Below are 16019 nucleotides of genomic sequence, written 5' to 3'. Positions count from 1 at the left end.
ATGTCTGTTGCATAAGTGATAACGCCTATCCTGTTTTAATGAGAGTCAACCCACAATCAACGAAGTCAAATCAGTCTTAGTTGAGCAAGTCGGAACGGTATTTCTTACTTTCACTATAAATTTTTATTTATATGACTTTGATCTATAGCTGTCAAAGGCCTCGGCCTTAAAACCGGTTACCGCTCTGACGTCACGCACTCAAGGCGGGCTGGCTCAGTGGGGCAACTTGAATGCCAACTTTGTGGTCGATTTTAACTCTCAAAAATATATATTTTTTAATTCCCATTTATGCAGCATACAAGAGTCAAGGATGGAGATACTATCCACTCAAATTTATTTAAAAATAAAAAGGTTCTGCGTATCTGCTTTAATATTTGTGCATTTTCCAAAAATCATAAATATCTTAGGTCCGTAAAGATCTAACAAAACTGAATTGAGCTTAGCAGATTTCCTACTTAAATCAGCTAAGGAAATAACTCATCTTTATGTTAAGAGCTTTACTTTGATTCAGTTTGAAATGACCAACTCCACAGAGAGAGGAAAAAGGAACTCGTGCTTACTCTTAGAGGACCACTGTACTGAGACAGGAATGGACTTAAGCTCTTTAGCCTTGCTCCATTCTCCCTGGTGGCCACGGGTCCAGGCAGCCACACTGCAGGTGTAATTGCCCATGTCCTTGTTCTGAGTGTGCAGCACTTGCAGTCTGAATGTGCTCAGACCACTGCGAGTCATTGCGAAATTACCGCTATCCAGCTGCTGCCGATACAAATCTCCTGGTTTGAGTACCCCACGATGATCTATGGAAGCGATGGTGTTTACGGTCTGAGAGATGGCTTCCGGCATGTTGGTATAGGACCAGGTCACACTCAGACGACTGTCCTGCATGTTCAGTAGATCGGTCACCTCACAGACCAGCTCAGTGGGGTCATCTGTAAACTGGGGGATCTGAACAGCTGTGAGACCCACTTTAAATTCTGGTTCTGTGATAGAGAAATGAAGGGAAAAAAAATGCGTCATTAAAAAGCATTAACCTGTAACCATGTCCATATCTTCACAAAAGTCCACATCTGCTTATCTTGCTTGCCATTGCAATAAGAAAGGTAGGTGCTGTCATACACTTGGCCTCTGATTAAACAAACAGTCTTATGGTAGAAGAACATAAAGGATTAACATTCTCTCTTGTTCCAGTTGTCAAAGTTCAGTCTCTGCACATTCACAGCCGTGTGTACAGAAGCACAGATACACAAATTATTCTCCTCAACTACTGTTGTATTTTTGGAAAAAAACAAGTGCTATTCCTTTTGCATTTGATAAAAATAAATAAATAAAATACCGTATTTAATGTTTAAGCACAATAAAGTCTGAGCACGTAGCACTATTTGTAGAACAGACAGACATTCATAGAGCATTTAAAACTCATCAATACTGATAACACTGAGAGGGAGCTAGTACAATAAAGCTCTTAACAGCACAGAACACTTCCTTCTATAGATGGAAAGAGGAACCAACCGATTGTGACAGTAGTTGTACCGTTCTTTCCTCTAACCTTCACCATAGGCAGGTGTGCAAGAGATAAAAGCACATACAGAAATCAAGTGACATTAAGCAAAGGCCCATTACGACTGGGATCACAGGCAGAAACTGTGGCTCAGTGTAGAATAAAAACACGTAACCAAATATGGAAATAAACAGCAATTTAGTTAAACAGAAACTTCAAGTTAACCAAGGGCAAATCTTATTGGTTTTCCCCATCAGTTTCCAATTTTGTAACAACATCTACTATAAAAGTTAAACGTTACATGACCGTTGAAACTTAGTGCTATAATGCTTTTGTTTGTTTTCTTTATCTTCCAGACAGAAGATAGAGATGGCACAAAATCCAAAAACGGGAAAAAAACTTCCTGGTAATACCTGGGGCTTTCTGCAGCCTCAGGCAGTTTGCAGCTTGATGACATAAGAGGTGAAAACACACCTTAGCCGTGAGTGTTAAGGTATTTAAAAATACATCTTATGCAAAAGATTTATTTCCACAGTGTGAAGGATAAAAAAAAAAAATTACATCTGTTCGATTTCATTTTGCTGATATATGATAAATAGTAAACTATTTAACATAAAATGATAGATTGGACAAAAAGTAGACACAATCACCTACTCACATACTTTTTTCAATCCACATAGAGGACTAACAGGTTTATTTAGTGTGACTATGCAGCCCGTTGATGAGGCTTGTCTGGACACTTCCTATTATGCACAATGTTTTTAAATGTTCAAGCTGCAGAAAGTAGAACTGTATGTGATGAGACAGTTGTTGAGATAAACACACAAATGAACACTGCTGTAAACAAAATGCTGGAGCAAGGAGAATGAACAGGAATAGGAAAAACAGAATTCAGTGGGACAGAGGAAGTTTAAAAAAAAAAACCCCACAAACTCATTAAATTCTTCTTACCTAGCTGTGTCACCTGAACTTGGATAAGATCAGAGGTTTTCTCAGCCGCCTGATACCATTCTCCACTGCCCTGTGGCAACCAGCACTTCACCTGGCAGGAGTACAGGCCAGAGTCTGAAGGCTGCACTTTGGGGAGGAGAAGCCTGAACGTGTCTGGCTGAACCCTGCTCATGCCCACCAGCTCGGAACCAATCAGCACTTGGCCATCTCGTCCAACATGGAGCAACACTCGCTGGCTGTCTGAACCATCACTTTCTTTGACCAACCAGATTACCTCCATGCCCAGAGAAAGCAGGCCAGCAGCAGCTACTGAGCAGGTCAGATTCAAACTGTCTCCCACATTCAGTGTAACATTCTTCTCCATAGAAACCACCAGAGACTGGGCTAAAACAACAGAGAAGCAACTCCATTACAAAGTGCTGGAAATGAAAAGATGCTTGAATGAGAAATAAAGCCTGAATTTTATTTATTAAATCAAGGCAACATCTTTGAGAACACTGGATTATTCTATGTCAACACTGCTGGGATGCAGTGTGTACTACTTGGAATGCCTGTAAATGCAGGGGCGTTTTAAATAAAAAATAAATAAATAAATAATACAAACAAACAAACAAACAAAAAAAAAAAACACCCACTTTGAATTGTTCTTATAGCATTCCCACACACTGTCTTTGTTCATAGTGCTTCATAATTATAGCTAGGATTTACAAAGCTCTTGATTTCTCCCCTCTGGTTGAAGTTTAGATAGGTCCAACATTGGGTACTGTAGCTCACACCAAGACTTTCTACAATAAATACTAGTTGCTAAACTAATGGGAAAGCAGTGACAGCCAGAATGCCAATCATTAAGTTAAATTTTCACAATATCCTCCATATGTAAATTTACATTTATTATTAATAATGTATTTTTTTTCAACCAATGACTCAAATTCAAAATTTTATTTGCATCTCACACAAACATGGCATACAGTGAAATGCTTATGACTGTACATTTAAAGTACAAAAAAGGAGGGAAAAAAAAAAACACAGCAGCTGACCTCACAAGCACCATTTTGGAATGCCATGAAACAGTGCAACCTGTTCTCTTCTCAGTTCAAACCTTGTGGAAAAAAAAACAAACAAAACCTCACAGTGTTACTCACCCAAGGGTGTGACTGTAAGTGTCCCCATTTTTTCACTCCTTTCTAGAATCTTCTGCCAATCATTCCCTCCTCCAGGCTGCCTCGTCCACTCTCTGCCTGTGCAAACATATGCACCCTGATCCTTTGGTTTTACCCCCTTCAGGACCAAGGCATAACTGCCACCACCAGAGAGCCCCAAGATGAGTTCACCATCTGCATAACGCTGTGCAAAGACTTGTCCCACCTTCATCCCATCTTCCGGTCCAAATGTCAAGAGGTCAAGTGAGGTATCCCCTTTTCTAACAGACCAAGTGACAGACAGCGAAGTGTGTGCCGTGTAGGCCCGAGTGATGTTGCACTGCAGTGTCACAGACTTGTGTTCTGAGACTGTTGGCTGAGAAATGGCTGGAGCCACTTTTAGAGAGTCACCAATAACTGTACAAAAATAATTACAATTCATTTGTAGTTTCAACTTGATAGTCTATTAGAATTTACAAAGTCACACATTTAACTAATAAACTTTACTAATAACTTTGCTGGAGCATATGGTAAATCCTAGTTCAATTATTTTACTTCAAAGATATACAGTAGTTAAGCAAATCTGATTTCTCTCTTATGTTCTGGTGATTGCTGATGAGAAAGCACTCCCTCACTACTGGGATGTCATGTCACAAGGTATGTAGTACATTTAATTTTCATATCTCAATATGGAACATTATTTTGTAACTCTACAAAATAATTCACATTTTAACCTCTATCCAGGCCCAGTGTGTTTCGACGTATATGACAAGTAAAATAAAACATCTTTCCACGCCATTAAAGACACATTTAGTCCATCTACAGCATATAACAGAATACAAATTGAATGAATACTTGTGGTGCAAATCCTAATGAAGCCTTAGATTCATGGAGTGCGTCATGAAGTCTCAGTTAACCTCTGTCATTGAGTTGGAATGAAAACTCAATGCCATTTCCTGTTGCAATAAGGGTCACAGCCCCAATCTAAGTTAACCCATAAATAGCTCACAACTCCAGAAGTTGTGATGGATTTAAAAAGATTTCACAACTGACTAAACAAGTAGGGATGATGATTTTCCATTTCAGAAAATTGCCAATTCCATTTTGTGATTTTGCCATAGTTTGATACAGTCCATAAAAACAAAACTTGAGCAATAACATTTTTATTCAATTTCTCCATAATTAGATTTTAAGGTTCAAATTGGGAGAGTGAGAAAAAGAAGTTGAAGAAATGTATGGCATCACCTCCACTGAAAGACATCAAAATGAAATAAGACATCATGTCAGAGCTAGACATTAACTTTTTGATCCACCTGTCCAATTGGACAAGCAACAAGATTTTTTCAGTTATCCTGACCATAACCTTATTACTATGTATTTACTAGTTTAACAAAAGGAAAGTGGTTAGCAAAATTTAGCAAAAAACAGGTAGTTATGATAATCATTATGCTTTAATGATCTTTAATTTTTCAATAAAACTCAAACTTTAACAATAAACAAGAACTACCCAATGCCCCATTATGGTGCAAGTGTTGTTATAACCCATTACCTGATGTGCAATTTCAAGCATCAGACTCACCCAAATTCAAAGCTTATGGATGAAATAAAGTTAAATCTTGATTAATCCAATAAAACCAGAATAAAAATTAATTTAAAGAAACGAAACCGAAAGAAAACAAGTTGGGCATGAGAAGGGTGACAGAATCACATAGGGAATGAAAACAAACCATAAGTGAGTTTGGCACAGTCATAAAATTCCTGCAAAATATTTTATGACATTTGTGATGGTTAATGTGTATGATACAAAAGAAAAATATAATGAATGGCCGAATGATAGTTCGCCACAGATATTTATTTTATTGAGGTATTTGATCGCCATTTCATAATGATCGAAGAATTGATCGCCATTTGATAATGATCGATGAATTCAAACTCTAATAATCTATAATTTGATATTACGATGTGGTTAATTTTTTTCCTTTCTTTCTCTCTCTTTTTTTTTTTTACACACACACACACACAGTACTCAGCTTACCCAGAATTTCGTAAACAATAATGCCGCTTTTCCACTACAAACGCGTCTGAGTCGGGCTGAGCCGTGCCGTGCTGAGTCGGGCTGAGCGGGGCTGTTGGAGTTGCATTTCGACTACAACCGCGCTGAACCGTACTGGCTGGAAGTGGGTGGACACATTGGGTGGAGTTAGCGAAAGTGGGTGGACGTCAGGTGATGTCGTTAAGCAGCGCAAACAGTGACATCAGTGAGCTTTTAAGCGGTAGTCTCACGACCCGAATAGTAAACAATAAACATGGAGGACATGGAGTCGTTAGTGTTGCTGGTCTTGGTGCTGTGGCTTGTTGTCACCGACAACGCGAACAGATACTGGCAAGAGCATATAGATGAGGCGAGGCGCATAAGGCTTCAGAAATTCTCGTAATTCGTAATTCTTCTCCTTCCGGGTTTACGGTGTTTACAGATCCCAGCGCGCTCGCGGGGCGTGTGTGGGCATGTGAGGACACTCCTCCTCACCAATCAGTGCACAGGGGAGTGTCTGCTCACGCCCCCAGCCTCACTCGGCACGGCTTGGCTCGCTTCAGCCCCACTCCAAAACGGTGCGAGTTTTAGGGGCTAAGCAGGGCTGAAACGAGCTGAGTCGTGCTGGTTTTTGGTAGTCGAAACGCGAGCCGTGTCGGGCTGAAGTGAGCTGAAGCGAGCTGAAGTGAGCTGAAAAAGGGTAGTGGAAAAGGGCCATAACACAGCCGCATCACTGAGATGACCGAACTAGATTTGTTGGAACTTCATTGATGTAACTCTTGAATAATTACTGTAAAAATGGTGATTTTCAGCAAATATTCAACTTGTCCCATTGGACAGGCATATGCAGATTTAACATTTGGTTGTTAATGTCGAGCCCTGCATGTGCATGAAAAAACGTCACCATAAATCCACAAAGTACTCAAGTCACAGAAATAGCAATGAACATGAACTGCCAACTGATGAAGAAACAGACAGAAGACCGCTTCAGCAGGATTTACCCAAACCAAGCCTCAATATCACCATTGTGAGCTGCTTTGTATTTTCTGCGGGGAGGTGTTCCTGCTTATAATCCCCAGGTGTCTTTTTTATTCAATCAGCGTGCACACGGAGCATAAAACCTTGCATCATTTACAACTTGGTGATAGTTGAAAGTTTGCTGACAACCCGGTTTATGCCAAGATTCGATTTCTTTTTGCCCCCTCCCCACAAAAAAAAAAACCCTCGCTGTATATCTGCATGGATTAAATTTCTCAAATTTTGAAATTGGATGCCGACAAAAACTCGTTTTCCATTTCAGAATGGCAGTTCCGTTTTGGATAAGCGATTTCCGCTGTGATTTTCCGGGATCACGGAAATCATCATTCCTAAACAAGGACAAATTTATATCTCTCTTATAAACATTACATGCAGTTAGTTCCCCGTAGTCAGCTGGGATAGGCTCCAGCTTGCCTGCGACCCTGTAGAACAGGATAAAGCGGCTACAGATAATGAGATGAGATGGCATCATTACCCCATTTGAGTTTGTTTTATGGTATAAAAATAGCACAATAAAATCAATAATGTAAAGTTAGTACAATAACCCACCTTTAAGTTCCACATCTGCATCATAGTTCCCTTTGACAAACGAATCAGTGCTGGGCGTGCTGCATCGATAGGTTGCGCTGTCTGAGGCCCTGACCTCTCTTATAGTCAGCTCTACTGCATCATCTGCCAGTTTCTTAATGCTGATGTCCCCACTTTTGACCCGGTCCTTCATCGACGGGTTTGTGTATGCAGGATCAAAAGTAGAGATGAGCTGGATACCGTTTTCACTATTCAGCATGAGCTTCCATTCAAAATCCTGCTCAGGTGGCCCTTCATAGTCCGAGACATCACACCGGATTGACACAGACTGGCCCTCGACACGCACCAGTGGACCAGTAGGTACTTTGACCACTCTGCTCTCACACAGCACAGCTAAAACAGAGTTATGTAAATTATTTACATGTACATAGTTTTCCCCTTTCTCACTCTACTGCCATCTTAGAGCTTTGTTTACCTATACACATTAGTATTGGTGGAAAGAACACAGGGAAAAAATTAGTCATTCTAAACAACTCCTACGAAAAGAATGAGAAATTTTGCAGAACAACTGTGAGCCAGGACTCTAAGAGCAAAGTGCATTTCCACTGCTATGCAGTTCCTGTGGTCCCATCTTCAGCCTCTGTACATATGCTATAGCCACCAGAACTACATAAACACAGTTAGCTACGTTAATAATGAAATTACACCACATTGGCACATGGTGAAAAATATAAACCTAGTTGTTCAAAATAGGGTAATAGTGACAGCTAATTGGCAACAGTGGCAACAACCACCCAGCCTTCCCCCACCACCACTGATCCTATTCGTGCCCAAACTCCCTTCACAGTACACAGCAGCAGATTACAATGGATAAAATGAAGTGGAAATTCCAAGAAAGTGCCACAGGGTTGCCACCCAATCTATTGGTAAGTAAAGGGACTGAAAGTGCAATGCAAAAAAAAAAAAAGACAATAGTTGTACAAATACCCATTCCCACTATACAACAAGGCCTATAGCTGGCACTTTAGAAGTAGCTGCCAGAAGTGAGAGGTATCATTTCAATGCCAAATACTGAAACACACACCATTTATGGAAACGTTCACTGTAAACAGCCTTCTTTGGTCCTCATCCTGCTCTAATGACTGAATGAAGAAACACAAGTCACTATACTAAATATTTAGATATTTTTCACTGCACAGTTAAGAGAGTTATAAACAAGTGCAGGCAGCAGGGAAGCCACAGAATGGAAACTAATAACATTAAATAAATCTACAATTGAGTAACATGATAACCTGGAGGCTGTTTCTGAAAAGAAGGGAATACAAAAAAAAACAAAAAAAAAAAACACAACAGTAAAACAGAAGCAAGCACAGACAAGTCAAAGCTTACCTCCACCTATACTGGCAGCATGTTTCAAGCCAAAGCGATCTGATAAATCAAGATTAAAATGAAAAAGCAACAACAAAAGCAACAAGATTTAAGCCAAATAAAAGTCCGAGGAAGGATCTGATTAGTGCATCTGAATATGGCGGAATTTTAATTACTGAAACAAATTTATTTCTCCCAGTTCCTTTTTCCTAGCCAAGTCATAACCAACACCCCACACAAAATTTATGTAACTAACAGGCCCAGAAAGAACAAGAAAAGCTAGAGAAGTATGAAATTACCCCACCAAAAAAAGTATTAAATTTAATCTGATAAAAACCAAGAGTGGGATGAAATGGAGGAGAACAAAAAGGGTTGTGTGTAATTTTCCTGGTAAGTAGAGTTTAACTCAAGGAAACAGCTGAAGTGTTAGTCAACACAGAATCAAAACTGACAAAAAAAAAAAGCCTTATTGTGATACACAATCAACTAAATACTAGTTCCTACACTATAAACCCAACACACTCAGACCACAGTCATGTTAGATTCAGTTCATTTCTGTCCAGTTCCCAGGCAGCTACTTCACATCATTCTGGCTTGTTTCCAAACCACTTCACACTGACACTAAGCACTTTACTTGTGTATAAGCCAAGAGCAACTTTCCCTGGACTCTCACACAACTTTTAATTCACCTACACAGACCCTTTATCCTACATGTCGTTTCTAGTGGTATATAGTTAGTAAACAGTTTGGTAGTTTGTCTCATAAAATCACCTTAGCAATCAGTACCCTGCCGTTTCCCTCGGCTCGGACTGAGGGGAAATAAGGCCAAGAACCGCCACCGTGTTTTTTTTTTTTTAAATTACTATTAATAAAACAACCTTTAAACACATATACACCAGAGGAAGAAAAGAACATACTTCACTGGTCAACTTACCAAACACCACGAACAAAATGAAGAGATGAAAAGCTCCGTTTTCTTCTCGCATCCTGACAAGGAGATTAAATTGTTCCCACAGGATCGCCTTTGTGAACCAAACCGCGGGAAGCTCTGTGGCTGTCCTGCAGAAACACACTCGACTTTCCTGTAACCGGTCACTCACAACAAAACACAGATTCGGTGCCGCAAACTCCTCTGAACTTCTTCAGGAACCGTAAACCAAAAAATCTCCTTCACAGCACAAACGCAAAAGTCCCACCGGTTAACCTTCGCGCATATTTCATGCTCATTACCTTGACTAGATTACGTGTGAGGCGTAACCACTCCGCCCGGAAGTGAGATCTCGGTGCTGTTTTGTAATTGGACGAGAATCGGCTTGAGGCAGCGCGTGCTATCCGCCGCAGGTGAATCACCGCGCCCCAGGCACGAACCGTTCGCGAGCAATAGCATGCGCATGCGCAGTATGCTTGCTTATTCGCTCTGCCGGAATAACACCAAACGTCTGGAGACGCTGTGCACGTTTTTAGCTCCGCTCCAACTTCGCTTTTCGTTTCTCCATTGAACACTACACAATGAGTCATCTTTGACGACAGGAAAGACAGGATCCAGTCACGATTTCAGCTTGAATAGTAACAGTTTTATACAAGATAGTGAAAAAACCCTGCCCTGTTACAAACTGTCATTGGCTCAAAGTCTGAAAGGCCAGACTTAAATGTCTTATTTAATAGCTTCAATTAATTATTTTATGCTTGCTCAGAAGATTTTGCATTATGAGTCATGGTTCTACTCATACTTCCTGCACCAATGACACTACTACCACTCCCAGAATTATTCATTCATTCATTCACCCTGAGTTCAATCCTGGAGAGGGGCTCGTAGTGCCTATCCCAGGAGGAACATTGGGCGTGGTGTAGGGTCAAACCCTGAAGTGGCATCATGCATACTCACACTCACATTCACTCCTACTGGCATGTTTTTGGGAGGAAACCAGAGAACCTGGAGAAAACCTACACAGACATGGACATGGACAGAAACTCCACACAGACAGTAACCTGAGCTCAGGATCGAACCGGGGATCCTGAAGATATGAGATTGCATCAGGGCGGTACGGTGGTGTAGTGGTTAGCACTGTCGCCTCACAGCAAGATGGTCCTGGGTTCGAGCCCAGTGGCTGACGGGGGCCTTTCTGCATGGAGTTTGCATGTTCTCCCCATGTCTGCGTGGGTTTCCTCCGGGTGTTCCGGTTTCTCCCACAGTCCAAAGACATGCAGGTTAGGTTAACTGGAGGCTCTAAATTGACCGTAGGTCTCTATGTGTTAGTCCTGCGATGACCTGGCGACTTGTCCAGGGTGTACCCCGCCTCTCACCCATAGTCAGCTGGGATAGGCTCCAGCTTGCCTGCGACCTTGCACAGGATAAGCAGCTACAGATAATGAATGGATAAAACTGCATCACTGCCCAAAATAAGTACATCGTCCACTCGCATGTAACTCCTAATGGAATTACCAATCACAAATCTCACCCCACATCAACCAATCAGTCTAAAAAGATAAAATTACTAAGTCATAGGTAGCATGGTGGAAAAAACAAAAATAATCCAAGTTTAAAAATTACATCCATTTTTCAGAATATTATTTAATTACTACCTCATATCCCATTTGCATCCTTTGAACAGCTTCTTAGCTGCAATATTCAGTCATGCCCAGACTCCCTCCTATTCTGTTCAAACTTGCTTGGCCAATTTTTGCCCATTCTTCTTGACATACTCTATATACACTTCATATACACATACACTTCATTCTATAAGGCAGAGATGGAGAGGGTTTAAAACTACTGTACTTTTCTGTTCATTTTCCTTGTGTTTTGGGCATTATGTTTTTAGTTGTCTTACTTTTGCTGAATACAATCACATCGAATGTTTAATCTTGAAATAATTTTTAAAGATAAGAGGCGCTTCTTCTTTCACTGAAAAAATCATGGGGCTGGCTGCAATCTTTTGCAACAGACTGTGTAACAGCAGGCAGTACGTGTGATTCTGGTATAATATTACACAAAGAACATCATGCATTATGCCAAATTATTATACATGTAGTAACAATGTCCTAGTGTAATTAAACAGTAATAATAAAGACCATGCATCAAAATACAACCAGTCAGTAGACACGGTCTCTAACATTAGAACACTAATCATTTATACAACTTGTATTAAAGGAACAGTCCACCGTACTTCCATAATGAAATATGCTCTTATCTGAATTGAGACGAGCTGCTCCGTACCTCTCCGAGCTTTGCGCGACCTCCCAGTCAGTCAGACGCAGTCAGACGCGCTGTCACTCCTGTTAGCAATGTAGCTAGGCTCAGTATGGCCAATGGTATTTTTTGGGGCTGTAGTTAGATGCGACCAAACTCTTCCGCGTTTTTCCTGTTTACATAGGTTTATATGACCAGTGATATGAAACAAGTTCAGTTACACAAATTGAAACGTAGCGATTTTCTATGCTATGGAAAGTCCGCACTATAATGACAGGCGTACTAACACCTTCTGCGCGCTTCGACAGTGCATTGATATCTGAGCTCCGTATCAATGCGCTGCCGAAGCGCGCAGAAGGTGTTAGTACGGCTGTCATTATAGTGCGGACTTTCCATAGCATAGAAAATCGCTACGTTTTAATTTGTGTAACTGAACTTGTTTCATATCACTGGTCATATAAACCTATGTAAACAGGAAAAACGCGGAAGAGTTTGGTCGCATCTAACTACAGCCCCAAAAAATACCATTGGCCATACTGAGCCTAGCTACATTGCTAACAGGAGTGACAGCGCGTCTGACTGCGTCTGACTGACTGGGAGGTCGTGCAAAGCTCGGAGAGGTACGGAGCAGCTCGTCTCAATTCAGATAAGAGCATATTTCATTATGGAAGTACGGTGGACTGTTCCTTTAAAGCATAGCTTGGAAAATTCTCCCCCTTTATTCGAAGTCAATACCCAGAGCTAGCTATTAAAGAATAGCTAACTTTAACCTGACTTCTTTTCAGCTTTTCAAATGTGATGTTTTCTAACTCTGCTTTCAATTCTCCATTTTACTGCCTTCTGTACTTTCCCAAAATAGTCCATAAAAGGTCAAATAAACTAGCTCAAAAGGACATCACCAATTCATTTTAAACCAGGTATAGACTGATATAACCGCTTTATAAAATGGGGACTGTACAACAAAAATAATGAATAAAATCTGATGAGACAGTTTCTAACTTCAGAGTATCTATTTAGCCTTTTTATCAAAAGCCATACTCCCTGTTGTAAACTATTGAGCTTGAACTGTTCAGTTTAAACTGTTGAACTGTCCAGCTTGTTAAATTCTTCCTGAAGAATGATACAATTTTTAGACATAGCTTGATAAAACAAGCATATTTATTTATAGCAGCATCAGTACAGCACAAATTTAAGCTATTTTAAAGAGAAGGAGCAGCCCAATCACTGGGTCAGCGGATGATATCAGTGTGCCCAAGACAGATTATCAAGAATTATCATACAGTATGATCTGGCTAACAACACAACTGAAGTGTTTAATATACATATTACAACTATATAATATACATATTATACTGTTAAACAATATAATAGTTTCTCCTTTTGGAAATACTTTATTATTTCAGATGTAACAATAGGCAAACATTATTATTATTATTATTATGTTTTGTTGAAATAGCATAAGAAAACACTTCAAAGGGCAGTAGGATTTATAGATTAGACTTACCATAAGCACGATCAAATTTATGCTTTTACAAAATAGAATAGATTTATACCACCATCTAGCGTCAAAGACTTGTACAAGTCTTTGGAACTGTAGCATTTATTCACCCAACTTACTTCCTCTTTGATTCTGTGGCTCCTGGACAGTGTTGGGCAAGTTACTTCAAAACTGTTTTGCATTATTTATTACTTGTTACTGTCATTTTAAAGTAATTAGTTACATTACAATATTACTGAATTTAAAATGTAAGGCATTACACTACTATTGCATTACTTTTAAGTTACTCTCACCAAAATAACTGGAAGTATGGATTTGGCAATCTAAATGTAGCTCAAGACGCTCAATTAGCTCATCACACATCCAGTGGAAGGTGATGTGGTATCTGACTGAGCTAGGCTTATGGTTAAAAACACTAGAATATAATAGCCACAGTGATGGCTCATGGCACAATACAAGGAACAATCATCGCAAGAACAGACAAAAGGTGAAAGTCTGGCAAATTAGAAATATTGTAACTTTAGGCCTATTCATCTCATCTCATCTCATTATCTCTAGCCGCTTTATCCTTCTACAGGGTCGCAGGCAAGCTGGAGCCTATCCCAGCTGACTACGGGCGAAAGGCGGGGTACACCCTGGACAAGTCGCCAGGTCATCACAGGGCTGACACATAGACACAGACAACCATTCACACTCACATTCACACCTACGGTCAATTTAGAGTCACCAGTTAACCTAACCTGCATGTCTTTGGACTGTGGGGGAAACCGGAGCACCCGGAGGAAACCCACGCGGACACGGGGAGAACATGCAAACTCCGCACAGAAAGGCCCTCGCCGGCCCCGGGGCTCGAACCCAGGACCTTCTTGCTGTGAGGCGACAGTGCTAACCACTACACCACCGTGCCGCCAGGCCTATTCATATTAACATTAATTGAACTATATTGTATTGTAATGTCTAAAGATATGACAGGATACAAAATTAGCATTTCTATGCCTTTATTGTTTTCAAGTTTACAGCATTAAGCATAGTTTATGCTTCATAAAAAAAAAAAGATTAGCCCTAAGGGATATGACTCCATTTCAGAAATTTAACAAAAATGAACATATTATAGCAAATCGTAGCCTACAATAAAACTGGCCTGAAAAAAACCCACAAGCCTTTTAAATCACGGCTAGACAATGACTGTTAGCTATATGAGGCTACCCAGTCACATTTCGAAAAACAGAATTAGAAATAATAAAATCAAAGTGCTTTTAATGATATTGAAGTGCTTAGGCATATTAGCCCTCGAAGGAAAGGCAGCTCAATCACTTTAGTCTGACTTCCGACCAGAAAAAAAAAAAAAACCTCAGTTATACAGGACAAAAATGTAAGTCAGCATATCTTCAACAACATACTCCGCCACAAGTCTCCTAACCTCTTGAGGCTGAAGGAGCATCTGAGAGCGGCAGAATGTTAATTTTGGCTGCTTTGTGATTTTATCGCCATGCTCATCCTCCGCTTGCTTCCTTGCTAACTTCATGTTACTATGGCACCTCTGGAAATGTTTAGTTAAATTACTGGTGCTATTTCGGGAAGTGGACAGTTCTTCAGGTTTAGCACACAAAGTGCATTTGACTACGATGTTCTTCACATCCTTATTTTTCACAAACTTAAAGTAATGGGCGTGTGCCCATCTGGAGAATGTGCTATCCGCCATTAGATCAGCTGCAGGTTCACTCATCTCTCTCTCCTGTCTGACTAGCCTAAAGGAAAAGGAAGCGAAACATTTTGCGCGGACGTTTCACCTCTGCTGATCTCGCGGTGATTTTGGCGAATTTGTATGAAAGAAAAAAACCCCACCACTTCATTCCAGGTTAAAAATGCATTGTAACGCGCGTTACTGACATTTGTACCGAGTAAAATATTACCAATTTTTTTTCTGTAATGCCTTACATTACCGCGTTACTGCAAAAAGCAATGCATTACAGTAATTCGTTACTTTTGTAACGCGTTACTCCCAACACTGCTCCTGGAGATACAGCAGAGTGTATTTACAGCCACTTTAATAGGAACTTGTTCTTGATTCTAAGGTTCCTGTTCTTGGCTGGCAGGAGTGGAACCCAGTGTGGTCTTCTTCTGTTGCATGCTGAGATGCTTTTCTGCTCACCATGGTTGTAAAGAGTGATTATCAAGCCAAGTCAAGTCAATCTTATTGTCAAATATGCTATACATGCTCGACATACAGCACAGATGAAATTTCAGTCCTCTCTGACCCACGATGCAAACAGGCAATGCAATAAATAAAAATTAAAATAGAATAATTGAAAAAACAAACAATAGAAACAGTATAAACACTCTAGATAGAAACTAGACATAGACTAAACACTCAGACAAACAATATAAACAGTATAAATAAACAGTATAAACACTAGATAAGAACTACACAAAGACTAAACACTCAGACAATATAAACAGTATAAACACTCTAGATATGAACTAGACGTAGACTAAACACTCATATATACATACACACACACACACACACACACACACACACACACACACACACACACACACTGGTTCAAATAAACAAAACAGTCAAGGGCACTTGAGGTATAGCAGGTAAACATGAAATAAGCAGTATAAACAAACTAGCAGCTGTTAAGGTGAGGTAGTGCGGAATAGTGCAAATGAGTGAGGTAAAGTGAGATGTGCGGTCCCTGAGTTCAGTGTGTTAATGAACGATGAGATGTATGTGTGTGTGAGAGAGAGAGAGTGTGTTGGGGGGGGGACTG

At 40.2% G+C, this 16019-nt stretch overlaps 1 protein-coding gene across 2 annotated transcripts in view; it reads right to left on the bottom strand.

Moving 5' to 3' along the window:
• LOC132891707 (prostaglandin F2 receptor negative regulator-like) overlaps positions 1 to 9873 on the bottom strand; it is a 40683-nt gene extending 30810 nt beyond the window's left edge. Inside the window, exons 1-5 of one of the 2 annotated variants that reach the window (XM_060929569.1) lie at positions 9489 to 9873; positions 7208 to 7579; positions 3592 to 4005; positions 2450 to 2833; positions 561 to 980 (exon numbers count right to left, since the gene is read on the bottom strand). In XM_060929569.1, the coding sequence (XP_060785552.1) occupies positions 561 to 980; positions 2450 to 2833; positions 3592 to 4005; positions 7208 to 7579; positions 9489 to 9540 (1642 nt within the window). In that variant the 5' untranslated portion in view covers positions 9541 to 9873. The remainder of the gene's footprint in view (positions 1 to 560; positions 981 to 2449; positions 2834 to 3591; positions 4006 to 7207; positions 7580 to 9488) is intronic. The other variant, XM_060929568.1, reaches the window with a different exon arrangement.
• Between the last annotated feature and the right edge of the window lie 6146 nt (positions 9874 to 16019).

Source organism: Neoarius graeffei, chromosome 9 (genome assembly GCF_027579695.1).
Source record: "Neoarius graeffei isolate fNeoGra1 chromosome 9, fNeoGra1.pri, whole genome shotgun sequence".
Taxonomy (NCBI): Eukaryota; Metazoa; Chordata; class Actinopteri; order Siluriformes; family Ariidae; genus Neoarius; species Neoarius graeffei.
The sequence above is the reverse complement of the archived record's forward strand: the minus strand, read 5'-3'. Positions and strand labels throughout refer to the sequence as shown.